Below are 27,010 nucleotides of genomic sequence, written 5' to 3' on the forward strand. Positions count from 1 at the left end.
AGTGTATAGGAGGGACTTCCCTAGTGGTCCAGTGGGTAAGAATCTGCACTCCCAGTGCAGGGGGCCCGGGTTCGATCCCTAGTTGGGGAACTAGATCCCACATGCATGCAGCATATGGCATGCAACTAAGAGTTCACATGCCGCAACTAAGAAGCCTGCATGCTGCAACTAAGACCTGGCGCAGCGGAAGGGAGAGAGGGAGAAAGCTAGGGAGGGAGGGAGGGAGGGAGGGAGGGAAGAAGGAAGGAAGGAAAACATAGGGCAGTAATTACATGGTAGGAGGAGGGAGCTAGGATAAAGAAGAGGCTTCAAAGTTATGGGTGCTGTTGTATCAATACTTCTTAAGCTGAGTGTTATTACCTAGCTTGGGGACAAAACTTGTGAAAGCTTTATATTATTACTATTTAAATCCTATATATATATATATATATATATTTATATATTCTTTGTATGTTTGAAATATTTCAAAAAGTTTAAAAATGTCTTAAATTTGAAAGCCTTTACATGAAGTATGAACTCCCCAGTTCACCCCAATTGCAGACCTCTTCTTATCATCTTATCAGGGTCTCCTCTGGAATCCAGCCCTGAAGCAATTAGAGTTCGGCACGTGTCTTGTTCCATGGCACTGTCATCTCTCTATCCCCAGCTCTATGGCCACATTTCCATCAGAACTATCCATGGCCTCCTAATTTTCTCCCATTATTAGTTCTCTTTTTCATGGCTTTTTCTACTATCTTGGAGAGAATAATTGTCAACTCTCTTTCAACATCTGACCTCTGTTTTGTTTAATAAAAATCTCTATCCTTATTTCTAGTACAATTCCAAAATGAAGATTTACTAGGGTAAAATTAAGTACATGAATATTTAACAAATATTTGTTTAAGTACATGAATTAAGTACATGAATATTTAAACAAATATTTGTTTAAAATCATTAGATCTAAACCAACTCAGACCCTAGGTTTTGGAACTGGCTATATGGGAAGAGTAAAAGGCAAGGGTATGACAGCCAGTTAAAACATAAACCCCAACACACAAAGGAACTCTGCTCTATATAGAATTAACAAAGATGATTTGGCTATAGTCATAGTAAAATTTCTGTAGAAAAAAAGTACATTTTTGGTAGAGAAAGAGGTCTTATTTAAATAAAAGCTCTATTAATGTACATTTGCATATGTACTTATTTAATGTGAATCCTCTGTTTAGAAGCAATATAGTTGAGTAAACTATTTATTTGCAAAGGAGAAATTCATGATATACTTATATGCCAGTAAACTACAAAGCTGGTAAACTCTTAAATAAAAAAAAAAAACAAAGTAAGTGTTTAACCATCAGATAGCCTAACCATATGAATAGTGAAGAAAGTAAGATACTGGTTTTTTTTTTTTTTTTTTTAAGATACTGGTTTTGATAAATAAGAGCAAAAGGTCATTTACTCAATACGAACCTATTAATGTGTTACTTTCCACCAGAGCAGCAGACTTATCTCCATCTCCACATGCAACCCGCTGAGTTTTTAAGTAAGACAGAGATGATGGTAGAGCATTCTGCCAGATTAAGAAGTTCAGTAGGTAGGAAGCTGTTACACAGTCATATGGTTTGGTGCTTGTGCTGAGCTCCAGTGCTGCCTGGAATAAGCCTTGTAGTTTCTCTGAATCCTAGGATAAAGCAGAGACTCAGTCATTATCACTGAAACATTTCTTTAATTTGGAGGAATAACACATATTTAAAGACAGAGCTTGCCACACAACTGCAACTCGATACGAACATTAATTCTCTGAATATAGGTTGGAGTTTTTTTTTAGGCTGCGCCATGTGGCATGCGGGATCTTAGTTCCCCTGCATTGGGAGTGCAGAGTCTTAACCACTGGACCACCAGGGAAGTCCCGATAAAGCTTTTTTTATAAAGTACCTCTTTCTTCAGCAAAAGCATACTTTTTCCTGTAGAAATTCTGCTATGACTATAACCAGATCATCTTCGTTATTTCTATATAGCCCAGAGTTCTTCTGTATGTCAAGGTTTGTTTTACTGGGAGTCATGCTCCTGCCTTTCTCCCCACCCCCTTCCCATACAGCTAGTTCAATGGAGAAAAATACACATACATATGAAAATACAAATTCACCAGGCTGTTCCTGGCAAAGCTCCATGTATATGTGTGAAAAATAAAGTGATAAGATCAACCTCAGAAATTCTGCATTAGAGCTCCCACACCTATATCTCATCTAAACATGCACTCACACAGCCTGTCCTCAAGAAGACAGAACAAAGGGCAGTTCACTGTAATATGCATGGAAAGGCACGGGGCTGAGGACAGGAGACATAGATCCTAGTTCCAACTCCACAGTTGACAAGTTGCATGTTCACCACGCTGGAACCTAGGGTTTCATTGCTCAACAATATTGATTCTGCTAGGATTATCTCATAACTGTCTAATATAAGGGAAAAAATCATTATCTAGGTATACCAATATTTAATAATGTCTTCTAATATCAAATAATAGACTCAAATATCAGCCTATTTCTATTTAAATTCTTTGCCGTTTGCTGTTTAATTTTCTATGACCTAAAAAACTGAAAGACAGTGGCTAAAACTCAAATCTAAATAAATATTAGAAAGAATCAATTAAGCATCTCAACCATTTTTTGTAACTGACAGTTAAGTCCCTAAACTAACTAACCAATTAGTAAGAAACAAAATAAATAGCCTTTGGAATCTAAAAGAGCATCTTTGTTCTATCATCTCAGGTCAATCAAAATATAAAGACCTTGGATATGTAGCTCCACAAGAAAGAAGGGCAAGAGACTAGGTGAGTAGTAAAGTCATATATTAGAAAGATATGCCATCAAAATATGAATATACAGATCCTTAGAGAGATTAGGCTAGCATTCAAAAAATGTTTTCAAGTTAGCTACATTAAAAAGCTAATTACATATTACATAGGGTATACCCAAAGAAAGACTTTGAAAATATAATACATAACTAATATTTTAAAATCTTGAATTTAGAATCTTGAACCTGGGACCATTTACTAACATACAAGCCAGACCAGATATATAACTACCAGAATCCTATAGCAAGCCATATGTGCTACTAAGTTTCCTGAATTCTATAAGTTGTGTCTATATACCAAGCATATGTTTATCAAATTAGATACACAGAGCCCCCCTGAGGGGCCTTCATAGTTCATGTAAGGACCAGGTCTTTCATATAGGTGCTATAATATATACCATTCCCCACTCCAGATACTCTCAAAATACTAGCCAGGAATGAGGCATAGTTATACACATGATACGAAGCTACAGTGTGATGAATGGTAAGAGGCAAGGGTTGGTGGAAGGGGAGATAGAGAAAGAGAAAGCATCTTCTTTAAAAACGCTTATAAAGTACAAAAGTTAGCAGCCTAAGCACCAAAGAAGTTTCTGCTCATCAGGGCACCTGAAAGACCACCAGGACAGGTGAACACTAGGGAGCAACTCTCAATGTGAACCCAAGTCAGAAGAGATGTCTGAGATTTTGCAATGCCGTCCAGAAGCAGTGGAAACAGACACCTTAGGCTCTCTGACATGTGCTCCTACAGAATCCCACTGCATCTACAAGCTGCCATACCTAAACAGAGCCTAACAGCTAGAGCCCAGACCATGGCTCAGCTACCACCCCTAAAGGCTCCCGTGGCCTGTATACAGCTCCAACAGGGAGCCATAGCAAAGCTCTAGAGCCAGTGACCCGACAGCTGCTGGTGACCTCACTGCCCTAGAATAAGCCTCAAGGGTAGAGCCAAGTACCTGGGCTATGGGGTCTCCTGAAGACCCATCCCCAAGCTTTGCCTTCACCCCTGAGCCCATCTTTGATTCTCACCCCATGGTGGGAAGTGCAAGGCATCAGGAAGAGCATGGGGGCTGGGGATGGGGTAGAACACCCAGGGAGAGAAATGCTGTTAACCTCAAGTACTCTGAGTTTCAGTCTCAGTTTAGCTATTGCTTATTGGAAGATCAGAAACATGTTCTCTACCTCATTTACACTAAGCTTCCCAGTCTACTATGCAGGGAGATTATCTCAAAAAAAATCAAGTTACTGTAAGTGATGTGTTTTGATCGAATATTAACATGTCCAAGGGAACTGGGGAGACCACAGTTAACTGAAATCTACCAATAATCTTGTAAACAATAAAACCTACTGCCTCCTACACCTCCCTTTATATCAAAACAATTTTTTTTTAAAAAGCAAAGCTCACTGATTTGGATTTTGTTTCTCTTACAGTATTTCCTCCTTCCCCACTACCCATCCCTACCTTCTCCATTCCACTACGTGCAACAGGAGAGGTATTAATGATAACTGAAACAGAAGATGTAAGAAGGCAGACACAAAGAGCCTGGACAATCCACAGATTGCTTTAACTGCTGCTAAGATAGAAAGTTTTCATGCATACGCCACATTTACACTTACAGAAGAAAAGCCCAAATACCTGAAATTGTACAAATGTTTTTGGTAACTTCATTAGAAGATCAAATGCTAAAATTTTCACTTCTTCAAAAGTGCCAGTTAAACATTCCATTAGCGTTTGGAAACGACCAACATCAATATCATGACTCAGCTGATATACTGTTTGGACTCTACCTAAAAATTAAAAAAAAAAAATTTTTTTAAGTGAACAGCAGGAAAAGGAAATCAACATTTTGAAGTTATTTGGCCAAATTTATAGAAAGTTAGTATAAGAACTCACACCTTATATTTTACCCACAATAGCATAAAAAATATTTCCAATAATTTATTTACTAAAATGATAAAATAATAAGTATTACAATTCTACAAATAGGAAATAAATATTTTTCAATAACCATTTTTAAAAATTGAAGAACAGTTCATTTACAATGCTGTGTTAGTTTCAGGTGTACAACAAAGTGATTCAGATATATATATTTACACACACACACACACACACACACACTCCTTTTCAGATTCTTTTCCATTATAGGTTATTACAAGATATTGAATATAGTTCCCTGTGTTATACAGTAGGTCCCTGTTGTTTATCTATTTGATACGTAGTAGTATGTATACATTAATCCCAAACTACTAATTTACGTCCCCCCGCACCCCACTAGCCCCTTTGCTAACCATAAGTTTTTTTGTCTGTGAGTCTCTTTCTGTTTTGTAAATAAGTTCATTTGTATCATTTTTTTAAGATTCCACATATAATTGACATCATATTTGTCTTTCTCTGACTTCACTTAATATGATAATATCTAGGTTCATCCATGTTGCTGCAAATGGCATTATTTCTTTCTTTTTTATGGCTAGGTAGTATTCCATTGTGTGTGTGTGTGTGTGTGTATGTCTACGTGCACACACACCACATCTTCTTTATTCATTCATTTGTTAATGGGCATTTAGGTTGTTTCCATGTCTTGTTATTGTAAACAGTACTGCTGTGAACACTGAGGTACATGTATCTTTTTGAATTAGAGTTTTTGTCATTTCCCGATATATGCCCAGGAGTGGGATTGCAGGATCATATGGTAGGTCTATTTTTAGTTTTTTAAGGAATCTCCATACTGTTCTCCATAGTGGCTGCACCAATTTATATTCCCACCAACAGTATAGGAGGGTACCTTTTTCTCCACACTCTCTCCAGAATTCATTATCTGTAGACTTTTTAATGATGGACATTCTGACTGGTGTCAGGTGATACCTCATTGTAGTATATATATATTTTTTTTGTCACACTACACAGCTTGCGCTTGCAGGATCTCAGTTCCCTGAGCAGGGATCGAACCCAGGCCCCCTGCAGTGGAAGCACAGAGTCTTAACCACTGGACCGCCAGGGAATTCCCGCTCATCGTAGTTTTGATTTGCATTTCTCTAATAATTAGCGACACTGAGAATCTTTTCATGTGTCAGTTGGCCATCTGTATGTCTTCTTTGAAGAAATGTCTATTTAGGTCTTCTGCCCATTTTTTGATTGAGTTGTTTGTTTTGTTGATATTAAGCTATATGAGCTGTTTGTATATTTTGGAAATTAATCCCTTGTCAGTAGCATCGTTTGCAAATATTTTCTCCCAGTCTACAGGTTGTCTTTTCATTTTGTTTGTGGTTTCCTTTGTTGTGCAAAAAGCTTTTAAGTTTAATTAGGTCCCATTTGTTTATTTGTTTTTATTTCCATTACTCTAGGAGATGGACCCATAAAATATCGCTGCAATTTATGTCAAAGAGTGTTCTGCCAATGTTTTCCTCTAAGAGTTTTATAGTATCCAGTCTTATATTTAGGTCTTTAATCCATTTTGAGTTTATTTTTGTATATGGTGTTAGAGAATGTTCTAATTTCATTCTTTTACATGTAGCTGTCCAGTTTTCCCAGCACCACTTATTGAAGAGAATGTCTTTTCTCCATTGTATATTCTTGCCTCCTTTGTTGCAGATTAACTGACCAGAAGTGCATGGGTTTATTTCTGGGCTTTTTATCCTGTTCCATTGATCTATTTGTCTGTTTTTGTGCCAGTACCATACTTTTTTGATGACTGTAGCTTTGTAGTATAGTCTGAAGTCAGGAAAAGTGATTCCTCCAGCTCTGTTCTTCTTTCTCAAGATTGTTTTGGCTATTTGGGGGTCTTTCGTGTTTTCATACAAACTTAAAAATTTTTTATTCTAGTACTGTGAAAAATGCCATTGGTAATTTGATAGGGATTGCACTGAATCTGTAGATTGCCTTGGGTAGTATGGTCATTTCAACATTACTGATTCTTCCAATCCAAGAACATGGTGTACCTTTCCATCAGTTTGTGTCATCTACAATTTCTTTTATCAGTGTCTTACAGTTTTGGGGGGTATAGGTCTTTTGCCTACTTAGGTAGGTTTATTCCTAGGTATTTTATTCTTTTTGATGCAATGATAAATGGGATTGTTTCCTTAATTTCTCTTTCTGATATTTTGTTGTTTGTGTATAGCAATACAACAGATTTCTGTATATTAATTTTGTATCCTGTGACTTTACCAAATTCATTGATGAGCTCTAGTAGTTTTCAGGTAGCACCTTTAGGAATTTCTATGTATAGCAACATGTCATCTGCAAACAGTAACAGTCTTACTTCTTTTCCAATTTGGATTCCTTTTATTTCTTTTTCTTTTTCTGACTGCTGTGGCTAGGACTTCCAAAACTATGTTGAATAAAAGTGGCGAGAGTGGGCACCCTTGTCTTGTTCCTGATCTTAGAGGAAATGCTTTTTGCATTTCACCATTGAGTATGATGTTAGCTGTGGGTCCGTCATATATGGCCTTTATTATGTTGAAGTATGTTCTCTCTATGCCAACTTTCTGAAGAGTTTTTATCATAAAAGTTTTACCATAAAAACAAAAGGGGGGAAAATAAGACCTACAAAAACAATTCCAAAACAATTAATAAAATGGCAATAAGAACGTAACATATCAATAATTACCTTAAATGTAAATGGACTAAACGCTCCAACCAAAAGACACAGACTGGCTGAATGGATACAAAAACAGGACCCGTATATATGCTGCCTATGAGAAATTCATACAGATCTAGAGACACATACAGACTGAAAGTGAGGGGATAGAAAAAGGTATTCCACACGAATGGAAATCAAAAGAAAGCCGAAGTAGCATTACTAGCATCAGACAAAATAGACTTTAAAGACTGTCACAAGAGACAAAGAAGGACACTACATAATGATCAAAGGATCAATCCAAGAAGGAGATATAACAACTGTAAATATATATGCACCCAATATTGGAGCACCTCAATATATAAGGCAAATGTTAACAGACATAAAAGGAGAAATTGACAGTAACACAATAATAGTGGGGGACTTTAACACCTCACTTACATCAATGGACAGATTATCCAGACAGAAAATCAATAAGGAAACACAGGACTTAAATGACACATTAGATCAGATGGACTTAATTGATATTTAAAGAGCATTCCATCCGAAAGAAGCAGAGTCCACATTCTTTTCAAGAGCACATGGAACATTCTCCAGGATAAATTACGTGCTAGGCCACAAAGCAAGCCTTGGTAAATTTAAGAAAACTGAAATCATATCAAGCATCTTTTCTGACCACAACGTTATAAGGCTAGAAATCAACTACAAGAAAAAAACTGCAAAATTCAAACACACAGGGGCTAAACAATATGCTACTGAACAACCAATGGATCACTGAAGAAATCAAAGAGGAAATCAAAAAATACCTAGAGACAAACGAAAGGAAATAAATAGTTTTTTAAAATTTGTTTAAAACTATTTCATTCTCTTTCGAAAAGTTATATATTATATACAAGATACCTAAGTAATTTTTCAAATAAACAAGTACAAACAAATAAATTCAGGAATACATCTTTTTAAAAAACCTTCATAAACTTTCTTGTCCTAGAATCCAAAGTCCTACCATGTCTTAGGTGAACTGACATAGAATCATCAATACAATGACATATCCTTTAAATAATTTAAAAATCTGCCTGTTTGATTTGAATCTTATTCAAATATGTAGTTTTCCCTAGGTACCCATTCAACTACATGTATTACTTGCACTTAGGTTTGGCTGACTGAAAGAATCAGAGTGGAGGATGGAAGAGGCAGTGATGTAAACAAAACAGAATGTTAGGTCTCCCTCAAATAAATATCTGAGTAGGTGGATTACTCTGTGAATTTCCTATTATAACACAGATAATCATAATTGATGGATAAGTTAAGGTATCTGCATTGCCCACAGTCTATTATAAGAATATTATCCCCAGTTGTTTTTTTTTAATAAAGATTGATTGTTACTTACAAAAAAAAAAAGGTTAAAATTACTATCAATATGTAATAATCATTCCAGTGTTTAACATACAAATGTGTGAACAGGTTGATTTTTTTAAAGTAACATTTAAATTATCAACCATTGAAATAAGCGATTATATTTATTGAAAAAAAAAAAAAAAAGACATATCCTAATACCATTCCTGGGCATCAACAGTAAAGAAGGAATCTTTTTGCCATTCAGGCAAAAAGTTCAATTCATCTACAACGTGGAAAAAACCAGGCTGGCTTCACTCTTTGCCACAGCAGTATGTAGTGCTAGAAGATAGTGGAGCAATGCTTACCAAATCCTTAGGGAGAAAAGGGGTGATGAAAATCTACATATCAAAATCCCATTTCAGTATCAAGTATAACAGCAATATAAACATGTTTGAATGTGCAAGAAATTAAGAGCTACATTTTCCCAAAAACTCTTCTCAAAAAAAGATGAATTTCAACCAACAAAGAAATTAACAGAAAAACTATCACTAAAGAATGATGATAGGGCTTCCCTGGTGGTGCAGTGGTTGAGAATCTGCCTGCTAATGCAGGGGACACGGGCTCAAGCCCTGGTCTGGGAAGATCCCACATGCCTGGAGCAACTAGGCCCGTGAGCCACAACTACTGAGCCTGCGCGTCTGGAGCCTGTGCTCCGCAACAAGAGAGGCCACGATAGTGAGAGGCCTGCGCACCGCGATGAAGAGTGGCCCCCGCTTGCCGCAACTAGAGAAAGCCCGAGCACAGAAACGAAACGAAGACCCAACATAGCAATCAATCAATCAATCAATCAATCAATCTTAAAAAAAAAAAAAAGAATGATGACAGTCACCAAATCTATTTAATTCTTAAGGCTAAGACTAAACCTATGGGAATAATGGATTTCATAGCAGGATGTGAAGAACCTTTAACATTTAACGAATTAACCCCTCGTAATACCTGAAAACATTTCTATGCTTAATTAGAGGAATGTTGCTCAATATAAATCAGCACGTGAGTTCATTTAATCTTAACTCGCAAGTTAGTCCAACCCTGTGAAATTCATAGGGCAAGCAAATGAAGTTTTTGTCACTTCAATCACACCTCTGTTCAAATCTGCCTCTTCTTTTCCCATTCCAACACCTTTCATTTCTTTATCTTGCCTAATTCCTCTGGTTAAAACTTCTGGTACAATGGTGAATAGCAGCAGTGAAAGTGAGCATCTGTGTCTTGTTCCTGATCATAGGGAAGGGGCTTTCGGTCTTTCACCATTGAATACAGTGTTGTCTATGGGCTTTTCATGAATGTCCTTTATCATACTGAGGAAGTTCTCTTCTATTCCTAGTTTGCTAAGTGTTTATTTGTCTGAAAGGGTGTGGAATTTTGTCAATACTTTTTCTCCATTGAGATTATCATGTTTTTTTTGTTGTTGTTGTTCTAATGTGGTGTATTACATTTACTATCTTTTCTTATGCTGAAACACCCTTGTGTTCCTGGGATAACTTCCACTTACTTAGTCATGGTATATAATTCTTTTAATATGCTGTTGGATTTGGTTTTCTAGCATTTTCTTGAGAATTTTTGCACCTATATTCATAAAAGATACAGCTGTAGTTTTCTTTTCTTGTGGTATCAGAGTGATGCTGGCTTCATAGAATGAGTTAGGAAATGTTCCTTCCTCTCCAATTTTTTTGAAGTTTGAGAAGGAATGGCATTAATTCTTCTTTAAATGTTTGGCAGAATATACCAATGAAGCCACTCCCCTTGGACTTTTCTTTGCTGAGAGCTTTTCTTTTGAGAGGCTTTTGACTCCATCTCTTTATTTGTTATAGGTCTGTTCAAATTTTCTACTTCTTGAGTCAGCAATTTGTGTATTACTAGGAATTTGTCCATTTCATGTAGGTTACCTAATTTATTAGAAATACAATATAACTGTTCACAGTACTGTCTTATAATCTTTTTTATTTCCTGTAAGGTCAGTAGAAATGTCTCTACTTTTATTTCTGATTTTAGTGATTTACATCTTTTTTTTATTCTTAGTATAGCTAAAACTGTCAATTTTGTTGATCTTAAAAAAAAAAACTTCTGGTTTTGCTGATTCTCTGTATTGTTTTTCTATTCTCTATTTCATTTATCTCCATTCTAATCTTTATTACTTCCTTCTTTCTGTAGCTGTGGGGTAAGTGTGCTCTTCTTTTTCTAATTCCATGAGGTGTAAAGTTAGGTTATTGATTTGAGATCTTTTTTCTTACTTAATGTAGGCATTTACAGTTATATAAATCTCTCTATTAGCACTGCTTTTGCTTCATCCTATAAGTTTTGATAAGTTGTGTTTTCGTTTTCTTTCCTCTCAAAGTATTTTCTAATTTCCCCTTTGACCCATTGGTTATTTAAGAGCTCTGCTCAAATTGGAAGCCTTCTCTGACACCATTGTATGAAAGAGCTATTACTCCCAACCTCCCAGGCACTCTATACTTCCCTGCACTTTTCTTCTTGAAATACTTTTTCATACTACTTATCTTCATCTGAAATTCTACGTATCACTTGTTGACTTACTGTCTAGCTTCACTAAAGTCTAAGCTCCAAAATGGGAAGCACTCTGTTTTGTACACTGTATATCCTTGGCACTACATAAATTATTTGTTGAACAAACCCTTTTAATCTAATTGTGGAATCCAATTTTTCACCATGAATACTGTGACATTTTATTCCAAATGAGAAAGATGCATGTGGCTTATTCTTCTTGAACTAGGACATACTTGAGGAAAGGCAAAAGCCATTTTAACTAATCCCAAATCACAGTCTTTCTATAGAATAATATAAAAACCTACATTAGTATTCTTGAGATAAAGATGAAGAATGAGTTTACATTTCCTATCCTGTATTTTTCAGTCATGCTTCTTTAGCCTCCTTTACAGTTAATGGGTACAGTATGGTTTGCTCTATTTACGTTACTTCCCAGTTGTTTAATTAACATCATTACTGTGCCATCAGTCACTGCCCAATTATACATGGCTCATTCATTAGGAAGATGACACAGGTTTTTCACTTTTAAAGTATATTTAAACATATTAAACTATTCTCTCAATTGAAAAATTACCAGTATAATTCAGCCTAGATATTTCCCTCACACCTAGGTGTAACTATAAATATAGGAATGCTCAGAAAACTTTTTGTTAAATGGATAATCAATCACTCTCAGGTAAAACCTTATTTTCTAAATTCAGTTGTAGTACCACTGAAATTCCCTAAACTGATGGGTACTCCTGTATTCATTTTCTGTGGATGCTGTAACAAATTACCATGACCTTCGTGGCTTAAACCACAGAAATCTATTTTCTCACAGTTCTGGAAGCCAGAAGTCTGAAATCAAGGTGTCTGTAGGGCCATGCTCTCTCTCGAGTCTCTAAGGGAGAATTCATTCCTCGTCTCTTTCAGCTTCTGGTGTTTGTCAGCATTCCCTGGCTTATAGCCACAGCATGCCAATCTCTACCACCACTGTCACAATGACTCCTCCTTTTCTTTTTGTCACATTTCCCTCTGCCTCCCTCTTACAATGCCACTTGCAATGGCATTAAGGCCCATCCAGATAATCCAAGATTATCTCATTTTAAGATCTTTAACTTAATCATATCTACAAAAACCCCTAAATAAGTAAGGTTTAAATAAGTAAGGTTCACATTCACGAGTTCTAAGAATTTGGTATGGGTTTCTTTTGGAGGTCATTTTTTGTCCTACTACACTTACGTTAATCAGGTGATCCAATTTATCAAGAATAATGGGACAAACTAACATCATGTATCTCCTGTTATCATGCCCTGAGAAAGAAACTACATCACCTATGCAGTATTCTTGCCAAAAATGCATAACCTGAATCAAGTCATAAGAAAACAATCAGACAAACCCAAACTGAGATACATTCTTCCAAAATGTTAATGTCACGAAATAAGAAAATTTCCAAATTGAAAGAGGCTCAAGACGCATAACAATTAAATGCAATGTGTGATCTTAGACTGGTTCCTGGATTGTGGGGAAAAAATTTTTTTCTATAAAAAGCCACTTATTAGGACAACTGGTACAATTTGAATATGGACTGCATATTAGATAACAGCATTGTATCAATATTAATTCCTGAATTTGATCATTGTGTTATGGTTAGAAAATTAATGAGAGGGCTTTCCTGGTGGCGCAGTGGTTAAGAATCCGCCTGCCAATGCAGGGGACACGGGTTCGAGCCCTGGTTCAGGAAGATCCCACATGCCGCGGAGCAACTAAGCCCGCGTGCCACAACTACTGAGCCTGCGCTCAAGAGCCCGTGAGCCACAATTACTGAACCCGAGTGCCACAACTACTGAAGCCCATGCACCTAGAGCCCATGCTCTGCAACAAGAGAAGCCACCGCAATGAGAAGCCCACGCACCACCACGAAGAGTAGTCCCCTCTCTCCGCAACTAGAGAAAAGCCCGCGCACAGCAATGAAGACTCAACGCAGCCAAAAATAAAATAAATAATAAAATAAACAAATTTTTTAAAAAAAGAAAATTAATGAGAGAGAAACAGTGAGGTAAAGCAAATATCACAACAGAATAACTTATGAATCTAAGTAGAGGGTTCATGGCTGAACTACTCTTGAAACTTTGTTGTTAGTTTATTCACTGAACTATTCTTGAAACTTTGCTGTTAGTTTCAACTTTTTCAAAACAAAAACTTGAAAAAAATGGTTTTCTTCAAATGAAGCAAGTCTGTATTAACAGCAAATAACTGCCAAAAAATTATACTTTGCCTAAAAATTTAAACTAAAAAAAAAAAATCCAACTATAGTGTAAAGCTTCCTGGTCCTTTGGCCATTCCCTCCAAAAGAGCAGTACATTTTCCTGTTTGTCCACCGTCAAGGAAGACTGAGCACAAACAAGAAATCATCATTAAAATACACATACATTCAGGTATGGAGATAAAAAGAATCATTTCTTGTCAAAAAGGAAAATAAGGGCTTCCCTGGTGGCACAGTGGTTGGGAATCCGCCTGCCAATGCAGGGGACACAGGTTCGAGCCCTGGTCCGGGAAGATTCCACATGCTGCCGAGCAGCTGAGTCCTGTGCGCCACAACTACTGAGCCTGCGCTCTAGAGCCCGCGAGCCACAATTGCTGAAGCCCGTGCATCTGGAGCCCATGCTCTGCGGCGGGAGAGGCCACTGCAATGAGGGGCCCGTGCAGCGCAGCGAAGAGTAGCCCCTGCTCGCGGCAACTAGGGAAAGCCCATGTGCATTAATGAAGACCCAACACAGCCAAAAATAAATTAATTAATCTTTTAAAAAACTTAAAAAAAAAAAAAAGGAAAATAAAACAACACAAAGAAGGAAGTTAAATATTCATCCTGTTGAGTACCCCACAGAGGAGATACAAAGGGTATGATTAAACCAGAATGCCTGGAAATGACATCCTTATATTGTCTTTCCAAAACCAGATTCAGACTTATGAAACAGACAGCATATAAGGGAAACCACATTTTAACCACAGAGACTCACTGAGGAATGTTATACATAAGAGAAACTATTATTATTTTAATTTTTTAAACTTAGAGAACAGATTGGGCACTATCCTAAAATAGCAACATACAAATTAGGGGAGTGAGGGCAGCAACTCATCTCATAATAAGCATAATCCATGAAAACTCTAGTTTTGGGTCAGCAAATAACAATCACTGAAAAGTTTCTCTTCCTTATGCCCCTTACTGGCAAACTGAATTATGTCCAAATAAGAATTATATAATGAGACTAACACCTCCGATAAGAATCTAAACAAAAGACAACAAACCTGAAACTTCAAGTAAACAAAATATTGAAAAAGTATGTTTTGCAAGAAAACAAATACTTTCCCCAAACATGATTGAAAACTTACCTTCTGGCACAGGAAATACTTCAGCTATTGAGCCTAAAATGGTTAAAGCTGAAAATCTAGTTGGGTAGGAAGAGCCAGGAAATAATGCTTCAAAAAGACTGTTGCAAATGGATGACATGAAATTCTAAAAAAAAAAAATTACAGTAAGTATAATTGAGCTAACTCACAATAGGTTATCTTGAAAGTATCACTACTATTACTCTGAAGAGTGAAGTTTTTTCTAATTTAGAGAGAAAAGATTTTTTAAAACAATACTAGTTGTTCACTTTGCTTGACCACGCAGATTGGCACCCTTGACCATGAGCTCATGACTTCAGTGAACCCTATCTTTGTAGAGTCAACAAGAAGTACAGAAGAAAATGAAAACACTAATTTAAAAAGATATGTGTGCCCCCATGTTCACTGCAGCATTATTTACAACAGTCAAGATATAGAAACAACATAAGTGTCCAAGGATGGACAAACAGATAAATAAATCAGACAGAAAAAGACAAAGACTGCATGATCTCTCTTTTATATAGAATAAAAAAATTAAAAACAAAAACAAAAACCAACCTCATAAATACAGAGAACAGACTGGTGGTTGCCAGGGGTCGGGTGGGGGAGGATTTGGAAAAATGGGTGAATAGAGTCAAAAGATACAAACTTCCAGGTATAAAATAAAATAAATAGGCCATGGGATGTAATATACAGTAGAGTAGAGTGACTATAGTTAATGCTACTACATTGTATATTTGAAAGTTGTTAAGAAAAAAAACTTTTTCTAACTTTGTATGGTGACAAATGTTAACTAGACTTAATGTGGTAATCATGTCCCAATATATACAAATGTCTAACCACTGTGTTGTACACCTGAAACTATTATGTCAATTATACCTGATTTAAGTTTAAAAAAAAAAAAACAAAACCAACAACAAAAAGTACAATTCTAAATGTAGTCCAGACCAGCAAAAACATTTTTCTGGTGAAAACATGATCCATTCTGCCCTGACTTGTGTTAAAGTTGAATGAATGTTGATTTTCTTCACCAGAAGCATTCAGGCATCAAAGGTATATATACTTTTTTTTTAAGTTTTAAAATGACCAAAGACATATCCAATATATACTACTTGATACATTTGATAAATACGTGGTATTTAGCTATAATGACATATTTCATGACAAAGATCTAGCTATTCCACTGTCTTCTATCTGCCTCTCTGAGACTCCTATTCTACCTTTCTGTTTATACAAATGATTAGAAATGAAAACTTTTAGTAAAATGCAATTTAAAAAAGCAATGTGGGAAATAGTTTATCCAGGATAAAGTCTTCTTCCTCTAATTAAAAAAAATAATAATAATTTCTCCATAAGACCAAAGGAAAAACATATAAGGAAAAGCTGTGATTCTCAAGCCTCTCATACACTGCTATGCCCTGACAACATATATTTGTAACTAAGCAGCATATAAGCAGCCCTAGTCCCAACCGTCTTTAGATAGGATTCCTGCATTCATTTCCTTGGTCAAGGACATACAATCTTGGGGATTTATCCTGTAGGCCTTTACAAGCCCTAAATAAGAGTTTACTAGTTTATTAATTCTATTGGGTTTCAAAGGAATAGGGTAGTTATTGAAAATATCCTAAACTAGTGTTAATTATAAATGAGTAGTATAATATTCACATTAAATGGCAACAAGTTCATCCTTTAGGATATATCTTATCCTAACTGCAGTGTCAATTATATTTTCAGATATAGTTGTTCTTTCCCTCAACTAGACTGTAACCACAATGGAGGCAGGAACCACAATTTAGACATTTATGTCCTGAACACAGTGTACTACACATATAGTAAGGGCTCAATATATGCTTAGTCCCTTTTAATGGCTCTTGGTGAGGATTCCAGATACCATGGCCTAGCATTCAAAACTCTCGGCTACCCATCCCCAAATTGATTTTCTAACTCATTTCCCATTATTCAATTCCTCTGTCCGGGGACTTCCCTGGTGGTCCAGTGATTAAGAATCTATCTTCCAATGCAGGGGACACGAGTTCGATCCCTCGTTGGGGAACTAAGATCCCACATGCCGTGGAACTCGCGTGCCACAACTACTGAGCCCGAGTGCTCTGGAGCCCACGTGCCACAACTAGAGAGACCGTGTACTCTAGAGCCCACACACCACAATGAGAGAGAAGACTGCACGCCGCAACAAAGAGCCTGCGCACTGCAACGAAAGATCCTGCATGCCGCAACTAAGACCCGACACAGCCAAATAAATAAAATATTTTTTAAAAAAACAAATAGTTAAAAAAAAAAAAAGGACTCTGTGCTTCCAATGCAAGGGGCATGTGTTTGATCCCTAGTCGGGGAACTAAGATCCCACATACTGTGGGGCGTGGCCAAAAAAAAAAATCCTCTGTCCCTCAAGTATCTTATATGTCATTCATACTAGTGAATTCACCATTCTCCAAATTTTCCCTGTACTCTCTTACCTCCAAGCCTTCCCTCAAGCTGGCAGTAGGGAAGAAACTATTCCGATTTGGTTGTCCAGAGCAGATCTGGATTGTAGTCAGGCTCTACCACTTCCTGGCTGAGGACCCTTGAATAGTGTGCTCATTCAACTTTTCCAAGCTTCACTTATCTCACTTGTTAAGTGAGGATAATAATGCCTATCTCACAGTTTCATCATTAAAGATTAAAGGAGAACACGGATATAAAGCATTTTATACTTGAAAGTACTCTAGCTAACATATTTTTAAGTACTCTAGCTATTATTTAGGTATGAAATAACCTCCTTCACTAGACTAGAAGACACCTTCTCCCACTCATAGCCTTCTCTTCTCCCCAGCACTTAGTCTGTTGACTGGCACTGAGTCCACCACACACCGCACGCGACACCCACTATTCTAATGACGATGATACAACAGTTCCAAAGTTGCAACCTCCAAAAGCCACAAGAGCCTACAAGTGGGGGAAAATATCAGAACTATGAGACTGACTCAGATCAAGACTCTAAAGGACTAGTTTTCAAAAAATATATATTCATAAGCAAAACGAAGAAACCACGCATACACGAAAATTCAGAATGTCAAACCACAAAATCAGTTTTGTGTTTCTAAGTACCTAATTGAGATTTCACAAATGTCATTTTATCCCCTGCAAAAAGAAGCAAGGTGTTTCTGAGATCTAGCAATGATCTAAAAAGGGCTAAAATATAACTGTTACACACACACAGCAGATGCTCAATATATACTCTAGTTACTTTTAATGATGCCCAGGAAGGCTTTTTAGAGTGATTCAGAGTTTGCAAAGAACATTTCTTGTTTAATCCTCAAAACCAACCTTTTCAGAGAGGTTACTCATCCCACTTATAGCTAAGTAGACTCATGAAAGTAAGCCAAGTAGTCAGTGGCAGAATTGTTTACTAATTATGTCAAGTTTAGGTTGTGACTTTCTCATCTTTTGTTGTTGAGATTTTACGAAGATGAAGCTGATTTCAGCCTTTGTATAGGAATGTTCTTCTTTAGATGATTTTTAACCTTTAGTAGGTAGTAAGTATAGCATGGTTCCAATATATCATTTATTATACTTGTTTCCCTAAATGAAATAAAATAGATGAGCTCTGTCCTCTATCTGAGTCTTAGGAGAAAATAAGCATCTGCTTCTGAGAGGAAAGATTTGGAGTAAGAAACCAGTGAAAAGCTCATTCTGTTCTGATGGACAGAAGTTGAAGGTTGTCAAGTTGAGCCCTGGCCCAGACTGGAGCTGCTATATCTGGGGATCCATCCATGACATTAACCTGGTGTCCTGAAATCCAGTCCTATTCTTCAAGTTCTCTCCAAAACAGGATAGAGAGGAAGCTCTGTAACTAGACCATGGGCCAGGAGTCACAAACATCAAGCCACTGTTAAGTCATGTTAGACGAAAGGGGAAACGGGCTCAGATGCAGCAGTCATCTACCCCGGGGAGGGGTGGAGGAATCAGGGCTGCCAATTACCTTTTTTTAAAGTACTAAATTCATCTGGCTCACATAAGCTGTAAAACATCGAGGTTAGCTCATTAATGTAATTCTTTTTTTTTTTAACATCTTTGAGTATAATTGCTTTACAATAGTGTGTTAGTTTCTGCTTTATAACAAAGTGAATCACCTATACGTATACATATATCCCCGTTATCTCCTTGCTCTTGTGTCTCCCTCCCACCCTCCCTATCCCACCCCTCTAGGTGGTCACAAAGCACCAAGCTGATCTCCCTGTGCTATGCGGCTGCTTTCCACTAGCTATCTATTTTACGTTTGGTAGTGTATATATGTCCATGCCACTCTCACTTCGTCCCAGCTTACCCTTCTCCCTCCCCGTGTCCTCAAGTCCATTCTCTACGTCTGAGTCTTTATTCCTGTCCAGTCCCTAGGTTCTTCAGAACAATTTTTTATTTTTTTAGATTCCATATATATGTGTTAGCATACGGTATTTGTTTTGTCTCTTTCTGACTTACTTCACTCTGTATGACAGTCTCTAGGTCCATCCACCTCACTACAAATAACTCAATTTCGTTTCTTTTTATGGCTGAGTAATATTCCATTGTATATATATGCCACATCTTCTTTACCCATTCATCTGTTGATGGACACTTAGGTTGCTTCCATGTCCTGGCTATTGTAAATAGAGCTGTAATGAACATTGTGGTACATGACTCTTTTTGAATTAGGGTTTTCTCAGGGTATATGCCCAGTAGTGGGATTGCTGGGTCATATGGTAGTTCTATTTTTAGTTTGTTAAAGGAAGCTCCATACTGTTCTCCATAGTGGCTGTATCAATTTACATTCCCACCAACAGGGCAAAAGGGTTCTCTTTTCTCCACACCTCCTCCAGCATTTATTGTTTGTAGATTTTTTGATGATGGCCATTCTGACTGGTGTGAGGTGGTACCTCATTGTAGTTTTGATTTGCATTTCTCTAATGATTAGTGATGTTGAGCATCCTTTCATGTGTTTGTTGGCAATCTGTATATCTTCTTTGGAGAAATGTCTATTTAGGTTGTCTGCCCATTTTTGGATTGGGTTGTTTGTTTTTTTGATATTGAGCTGCATGAGCTGCTTGTAAATTTTGGAGATTAATCCTTTGTCAGTTGCTTCATTTGCAAATATTTTCTCCCATTCTGAGGGTTGTCTTTTCGTCTTGTTTATGGTTTCCTTTGCTGTGCAAAAGCTTTTAAGTTTCATTAGGTCCCGTTTGTTTATTTTTGTTTTTATTTCCATTTCTCTAGGAGGTGGGTCAAAAAGGATCTTGCTGTGATTTATGTCATAGAGCGTTCTGCCTATGTTTTCCTCTAAGAGTTTTACAGTGTCTGGCCTTACATTTAGGTCTTTAATCCATTTTGAGTTTATTTTTGTGTATGGTGTTAGGGAGTGTTCTAATTTCATTCTTTTACATGTAGCTGTCCAGTTTTCCCAGAATGTTATTCTATAACAGACTTCAAGTCCAGCACTGGTTCCACAACTCAGGCTACCTTAAGAGAAGTTCCAAAGCACTAGAAGGAATATGTAAAACCCAGCTTGAAGGAAAAAAGCACAGAAATACTATTCACCAAGAGTATTTACTTCTCTTTAATGTTTATTCAAAATTGTTTTAGGTTTCTTAAAAATCTGTATATCTAGAAATCTATCACCTACCTTATATTGCTGTAAAGATACAGAAGGGTGCTGTCTGGTTAACTGATTCTCTGGTTCATGTTTGGATTTACTTTGTTCCAGTTTATAAAGTACCTGAGAACTTTCCTGTATCCTACAAAACAACTTTGAGAAGAAGAAAAATGAAGCATACGTGAGCCACAATAACCTTAAACATCAGCTTGAAAGGCAAAGGAAGAACTTTCTAAATTCTTTAGACTAAAACTTCAGGAAAGGGGAGTACTGGTTTTTAAACTCAGTATTTAAACAGTGTTTCTTTTTGACAGAAAATTAACCTTTACATTTTAAAAACCAAAAACCAAACATTACTGCAAATCAGAATCCAGTCATAAAGCCACAGTTCTATTTCCCTTAGGTTGGCATGAACCTAAAGATGACATACTCACTTCTACTCTCTACCAACTCTTCACCCCAGAAGTGTGTCAGGTGATTAATTCAAGCTGAATTATTCAATAATGACCATTTCTTGAGGCACTTACAGGAACGATAAAAATACAAAGACATCCTTCCTCCTCTTACTAAAGTTTTCTTAAAGTACCTTATACCCTGAAAACTCCAGTGCTAGATTTTTTTTGTTCTTTCAAAAAAAGAGTTCAAGGCTGATTTATTACACCAGAGTGAAAGGACTTTTCACTCTGGATTTTAACCTCAAATATAAACTTTATGGAATCCCAGAACAAAGCATTCGCAGAAGGGCCACGAAGAGCTGTGGTAGTCCAATCCCATGACCCTTATTCCCACACTCTCCTCGGATCTGGGCTCTTTTTAAAAATAATTCCAGAGCAAAGTTCACCCCTTTCCTACACTTTCTGAAGAGAAATTTTACCTTTTTAAGAAGAGAACAAATCTGTTGCCGCACTCCTGGAGACTGACTGTTAAGATTGTATGTGATAAAGAACTGAATGCACTCCATTTCTTCTGTGGAAACAATTTCTGTGCTTCGATTACTTTCACAAAGCAAGCCTAATGTATCGATCCGTACCTAAAATACACCAAGCAATAAAATGTTAATTTTTCAATGAAATAAGCAAAGCCTAAACCACTTGACGGGTTTAATTATTTACACAGGCTACCAAAGGTGGCGGGGGGAGGGAAGGTAAACCTCAGTTTACCCATGTGTACTTCAGAAAGGTTCCATAATCCCAAAGTTCCTGTGGTTATTTCCTATAAAATTATTTTATTAAATGTGTAAATTGGGTATTTTATAAAAGTCAAAAATCTTAGAGATTCTTATTCCACAGTAATGCTCAACTTCATTCTTTTTTCTCAGTGACCACTCTGCCCCAGGACCACATCATCTCACTCTCCAATTACTGTCTTGAACATCTCACTGGTTTCTTTTTGCTCCCACTCTGGAAACTCATCTCTGTTTCCATTCATGCCACTTCCTGGCTGAAGGCAGAGGGGCTCTGCTTCCCAGTTACCAACTGGATAAAATCTGAAGTCTTCAACCAAGCATTGGAGCCTTCCATAAAATGGACAAAATACTCCACTCCAGCCAAACGATGTCTTTAGTCACCCTTCAGCCCTTGTTTACTGTGTCCTTCCATTTTGAGTAGGCACCAGTGCTTCCCCTCCTCAGATCACATTTATCACTTTCCTACTCAACCACCATCTATACTCAGATCAATCTCTTCTTCTAAGCTTCCCCAGTCTTTATGCATAAAGGTACACTTGTATCTGCATTGTCTTCTAAGAGTTTCCAGTTGTCTTATGCAGGTTTCCTTATTCTCTCAACTAAACTTTAAGTAGCCTGAGTGCAATGTTTATACTCTTCCCTTTCTATTCATCCTTCCTATGGAGCCCTTAAAACAGTGTTGGGCATAATGTAGGCGCTTCTATATCGCACTGTTAAATGAATAAATGAATCAGGGATCTACCGCATGTATGAATTCCCAGTTATTTTGTTTACTTACTTGGCAGTGCTGATGAATTAAGCCTTGCTTTATTCTTGCACTGGACACAAGGTCCCTCCAGGCATCAGTTGCAGACTGAAGATGTCCATGAGCTCTAGCTGTTCGTAGACAAGCCATCAAAGCTCCCAGAGCCCCTCTGCTGTCATAAGACCCTAAGGATGGAAAAGATTACTCTTGGCTCAAAACACAGTAACAAAGACCACCACTGTGCTATTTAAAAACTACAAAATTCACATGTTTCCAATTAACATTTCAAGAAACAAGCTAAATTCTAACATGAATTAGTGTTTCTATTATAAAATCATTATTTAAAAGGATTTAATAGTTCTTAAATCAATAATTTCAGTAAGCATAATCCACTTTTTGTTAACTTAAAAAAATCATAATTTTTGGCTGATATTTTTACCTTTCCCTTGACAGTTAGAAAATAGACCATCAAGTCAATCAGGAAAAAAATCAAGTGAAGAAATATTTAAAACAATAAAAATAACTAAAATGACTTTCAGCCGAAAATAGGAAAAAACACTTCAGTGGCTAAAGACCATTATTTCTCTAAAAACAAAACTGAACCTCTCTGTATATTTTGGAGTTACTGTTTCTTCTTAGCAAAGGAGATAAAAGGGGTATCACAAAGAACCTGATGCTTTCAGAGGCCAGGACATCAGCCATTACTAAGGGGACAGGGAGCTCTGGCTCACAGGACACCTTGATTTAAAATAAAGACTGCCTAGCTTCAGAACAGATTCACGGGTCCTCAGCTTTAGATGGCTTCTCAAAAATGCAAGGGCGATTATTGTTAAAAATTATAAATAAGGCTCATTTTTGTGTATAGGAATCAAATTTTCCAGCTATCTCATGGTTATTCTTTGAAGGATTGAAAGATTTTAACTTAAATTTTAGTTAGAAATACTCCTAAAATGTGGTGTAGGGTACCATATTCCTGCTTTGTTAAACAGAATATGATAATTTTAAGATTTACATGAGGAGTCAGGATCAACGTTTTATATATTAATTACTAAATTATGCTTCAATGCAGTGATTCTTTCAAGGTTACTGAGTTTCAATGGGATGTTTATGCTTATTCTAAATGACCAGAGAGAGCTGTTTCCTGAGGTCATGCTTCTAAATTTTTTCTCTCTTTCCCAGAGACAAATACTTGCTACTGCCAATTTACCTGTCTTTAACCTTGCCTAAAACAATTTTTAATTACTATTTCAATCACTTGAATAAGCAAATTATATAAAACACACAAACGTTTACTCCAGTCTGACAACCAAATAATAAAAACTTGGTAAAATGAATTAAAACCTAGTAATAAAGGAAACCTCATAATCATAACTGGGATCAATCCTTAGCCTGTAGAAATGACTTCAGCCAAAAACTCTATTCAGCTAGGTACAGGAACATTCATTTCAATCCAAAATTTCTATCTTTAATATCCTCCTGTACTATTAAAGGAAATGGTAATATTTAAATTTGCATATGGGCAACACCTGCCTAGGTACCTAAACTTAAGCATCCTAACTAGAAATTACTAAAACAAAAAAATTCATTTTCTTACCAGTTTTAGCATCAGCAGAAGTCTGAAGAATCTTTACCATGTAGTTTAAGCTTTCAGGGTTGCAATTCAATAATTTTGGCAAGTAATAATCAATCACGTAAGATTTTTGATCCAGATTTCCTTCACACAGTATAAACAGCAGAGGAGAAACCCAAGTCTCATGCCACTTGTCAATCCAAGTGCTGTCAACAGCCTGGGATTTCAAACGACTCTTATGATTTTTAAACATGGTTTCCAAGAGGTCACTTGCATAAGGCACCAAGGACTGGTCCCCCATCACCTCTAAGATTTGCGATGGAATAGTTTTAGCTAATGCCAAAATATGTTCAATTCCTATGTAATCTACTAAACAACCAAGGCATGTGTACTTTCCTTTACTATGCCATTCCAATCGCAGAAGACTCTCAGTCAGTTGAAAAATGAAACCATCAGCAGCCAAATCTGAACCTGACTCTTCCAGGGCAAGCTGGTGCATTTGGAGAATATTTCTGAATATGATTTTGGTTTGGTGTCTCAAAGCATCCAATGGATGTTCCCAGTGGGTATAGACATATTCCAAAAGTCTCCTAACCACATCTGAATTCCCATTCAGACAGTCCTTTAGCCTTGGGGAACTTGATTCAAGGACTTGTATAGCTGAATTAGTCCAAGATGCCAAAATTCTAGACAGAAACATTTCCAGAGTTGACTCCTTGATCCTGAAGAAAAATGAGTCATATTATTTTATACTGACTAGTAAAAGGAATTTCATTTTATAATCACTCAGACTTTAAAAATATCAATACAAAATATAAAGAATGATCAGAAAATTGAATCATTATTAAATTTACAACAAAAAATTACAAAGCCAAAACAGATCTCAAATTTGCATATGAATCTTTCCATTTCATAAAAACTAATCCATAAAAGGACACAGGGAAACTTTTGCAGGTGATGGAAATGTTCATTACTTTGATTGAGATGCATCTTTCACAGGTGTTTTAAAATATACTGAGGGGCTAGGGAATATTAGTGGGAATGGGGCTTCTTTCTGGGGTAATGAAAATATTCTAAAGTTGACTGTGGTGATAGCTGCACAACCCTGTAAATATACATACTAAAAAAAAAATTGAACTACATGCTTTAAATAGGTGAATTATATGGTATGTAAATTATACCTCAATAAACTTATAAAATAAACAATGAAGAATAATTTTTAAATTACTTTAAAATATGCACAACTTACATCAAAAAACCACAAAATACAATCCAGTGAAGTCAGAAGACCTCATTACATTTCTGGCTTAGGTGCTTAAAAGCAATATGCTATTAGGTAAGCATTTACTTTTCTAAGCTTCACTTTACCCATTCAACAGATTAGATTTCCTATCCTATCTATCAGACATGTGAGGATCACACTGAACTACCTATGCTGAAGTTATTCGTAAACTCTAAAGCATTATACTTATAGAAGTGTTTATAATTTTTTTAAATGCTTGCATTAGAGACTGAATGTTAAAATTAATTTTACAAGTGTTCATTACAGGTTAACCTGCACCAATAATTTCTCTCTCTCTCTCCCATCATCCCATCTTCTCCTGTTCTACTTTCATACCCACTTCATTCCCTACACATATCTCCCTTCTAATTTAAGATTATCCTGACCACTTTTCATTGAATTACTAAGTAAGCCAGCTCAGCTGCCATCTTTTAAATGTCTGACAAGCAAAGCAAAATATGAGACAAAACTCACTGTGAACTCAAGGTGAACAGAACACGCACAGTATCCAAGAGCAGGGCCTCCCCACTGGGGCCCATCCTCCCATCCTGCCAATCCAACATGGTGAGTGTCCCCTGACACAGGAATAAGAGAGCTGACTGGGAGACATCAGAACAACAAAGGCTCCTGCAGCAGTTCAAAAGCCACTCGGGGATGCTGGTGTGGTCCACTGAACGGAGAAGCAAACTACTAATCTGAAAAATATGACAGAGCTGATACACATAAAGCCTCTAAAACTTTCCAGATATCCCAAATTATAAATCCAAAATTCTCTTTCCCCTGAAATGTCCTAGGAAAAACACTGAATCTAAAGGTGAAAAACCCACAAGTGTTAAAATTATTATATCAAGAGGAAAAAAATTGAATCTAAATACATGAACCGTTTTGCTGGTTTGAATGTACTGGGAGAGCACAACACATTGCCACCTGCAGGTGGATGAGATTATTAACTAATGCTTTTTTAGAGGTGATTTGAGAAATTAAAATTTTTAACTTTATCCAATGAAAATTACTTCATGTGAGCTCATAAAACAGTATCCATCTATTTTGTATAAAGTCATTTTGCTCTTAATAAAGAACTAAAATAAGTTCCTAGATAAAACAGTAAGGAAAAAAAAAACTGCTAGTTCTAAATACAAGAATTGTATTATCAACTTACACCTTCCATACAATCAAATTCCCTGAACAATTGATTCTAGTACAATATTTGGGTTATTCTTAATAAAAATAACATTTATCAAAAAGTTATTACTGTATATATCTATACATTAATCTCTAATTTTAATAACACAAATATCTTTTATGATACTGAGAGATGGAACTGAACAAACAACACTAGAAAAAAACAAGGATATACACCCAAAAATGTTGATAATGATTATCTTTGTGAGACAGATTTATAGGTGACTACTATTGTCTTCTTTCTGCTTTACCCAAATTTTTGGAAGTCACTTATTATAAGGGAAAAAGGTCATCAGAAAGATTCTGACTATGCAAAAAAAAATTTTTTAATTCACTTCTTTAAAAAAATATTTTTTAATTAATTGATTTATTTTTGGCTGCGTTGGGTCTTCGTTGCTGTGTGCAGGCTTTCTCTAGTTGCGGCGAGCTGGGGCTACTCTTCGTTGTGGTACGCGGTCTTCTCATTACGGTGGCTTCTCTTGTTGCACAGCATGGGCTCTAGGCGCATGGCCTTCAGTAGTTGTGGCATGAGGGTTCAGTAATTGTGGCTTGCAGGCTCTGGCGCACAGGCTTAGTTGCTCCACGGCATGTGGGATCTTCCCGGACCAGGGATCGAACCCGTGTCCCCTGCATTGGCAGGCGGATTCTTAACCACTGTGCCACCAGGGAAGTCCCTAAAAATATTTTTTAAAACATGTGTCGGGACTTCCCTGGTGGTCCAGTGGTTGAGACGTTGCCTTCCAATGCAGGGGGTGC

General features: G+C 36.7%; 1 protein-coding gene across 4 annotated transcripts in view; it reads right to left on the minus strand.

Annotated features, from left to right (window-relative positions):
- Nucleotides 1-27,010, minus strand: part of THADA (THADA armadillo repeat containing) — a 319,471-nt gene that overhangs the window by 272,014 nt on the left and 20,447 nt on the right. For all 4 annotated transcript variants that reach the window (XM_068564210.1, XM_068564209.1, XM_068564211.1 and 1 more), the window contains exons 10-17: nt 25,547-25,767; nt 23,815-24,512; nt 22,254-22,405; nt 21,164-21,319; nt 20,320-20,442; nt 14,670-14,793; nt 4,463-4,614; nt 1,447-1,657 (exon numbers count right to left, since the gene is read on the minus strand). In XM_068564210.1, coding sequence (XP_068420311.1) covers nt 1,447-1,657; nt 4,463-4,614; nt 14,670-14,793; nt 20,320-20,442; nt 21,164-21,319; nt 22,254-22,405; nt 23,815-24,512; nt 25,547-25,767 — 1,837 coding nt within the window. The remainder of the gene's footprint in view (nt 1-1,446; nt 1,658-4,462; nt 4,615-14,669; nt 14,794-20,319; nt 20,443-21,163; nt 21,320-22,253; nt 22,406-23,814; nt 24,513-25,546; nt 25,768-27,010) is intronic.

This window comes from Eschrichtius robustus, chromosome 15 (genome assembly GCF_028021215.1).
Source record: "Eschrichtius robustus isolate mEscRob2 chromosome 15, mEscRob2.pri, whole genome shotgun sequence".
Lineage (NCBI taxonomy): Eukaryota > Metazoa > Chordata > Mammalia > Artiodactyla > Eschrichtiidae > Eschrichtius > Eschrichtius robustus.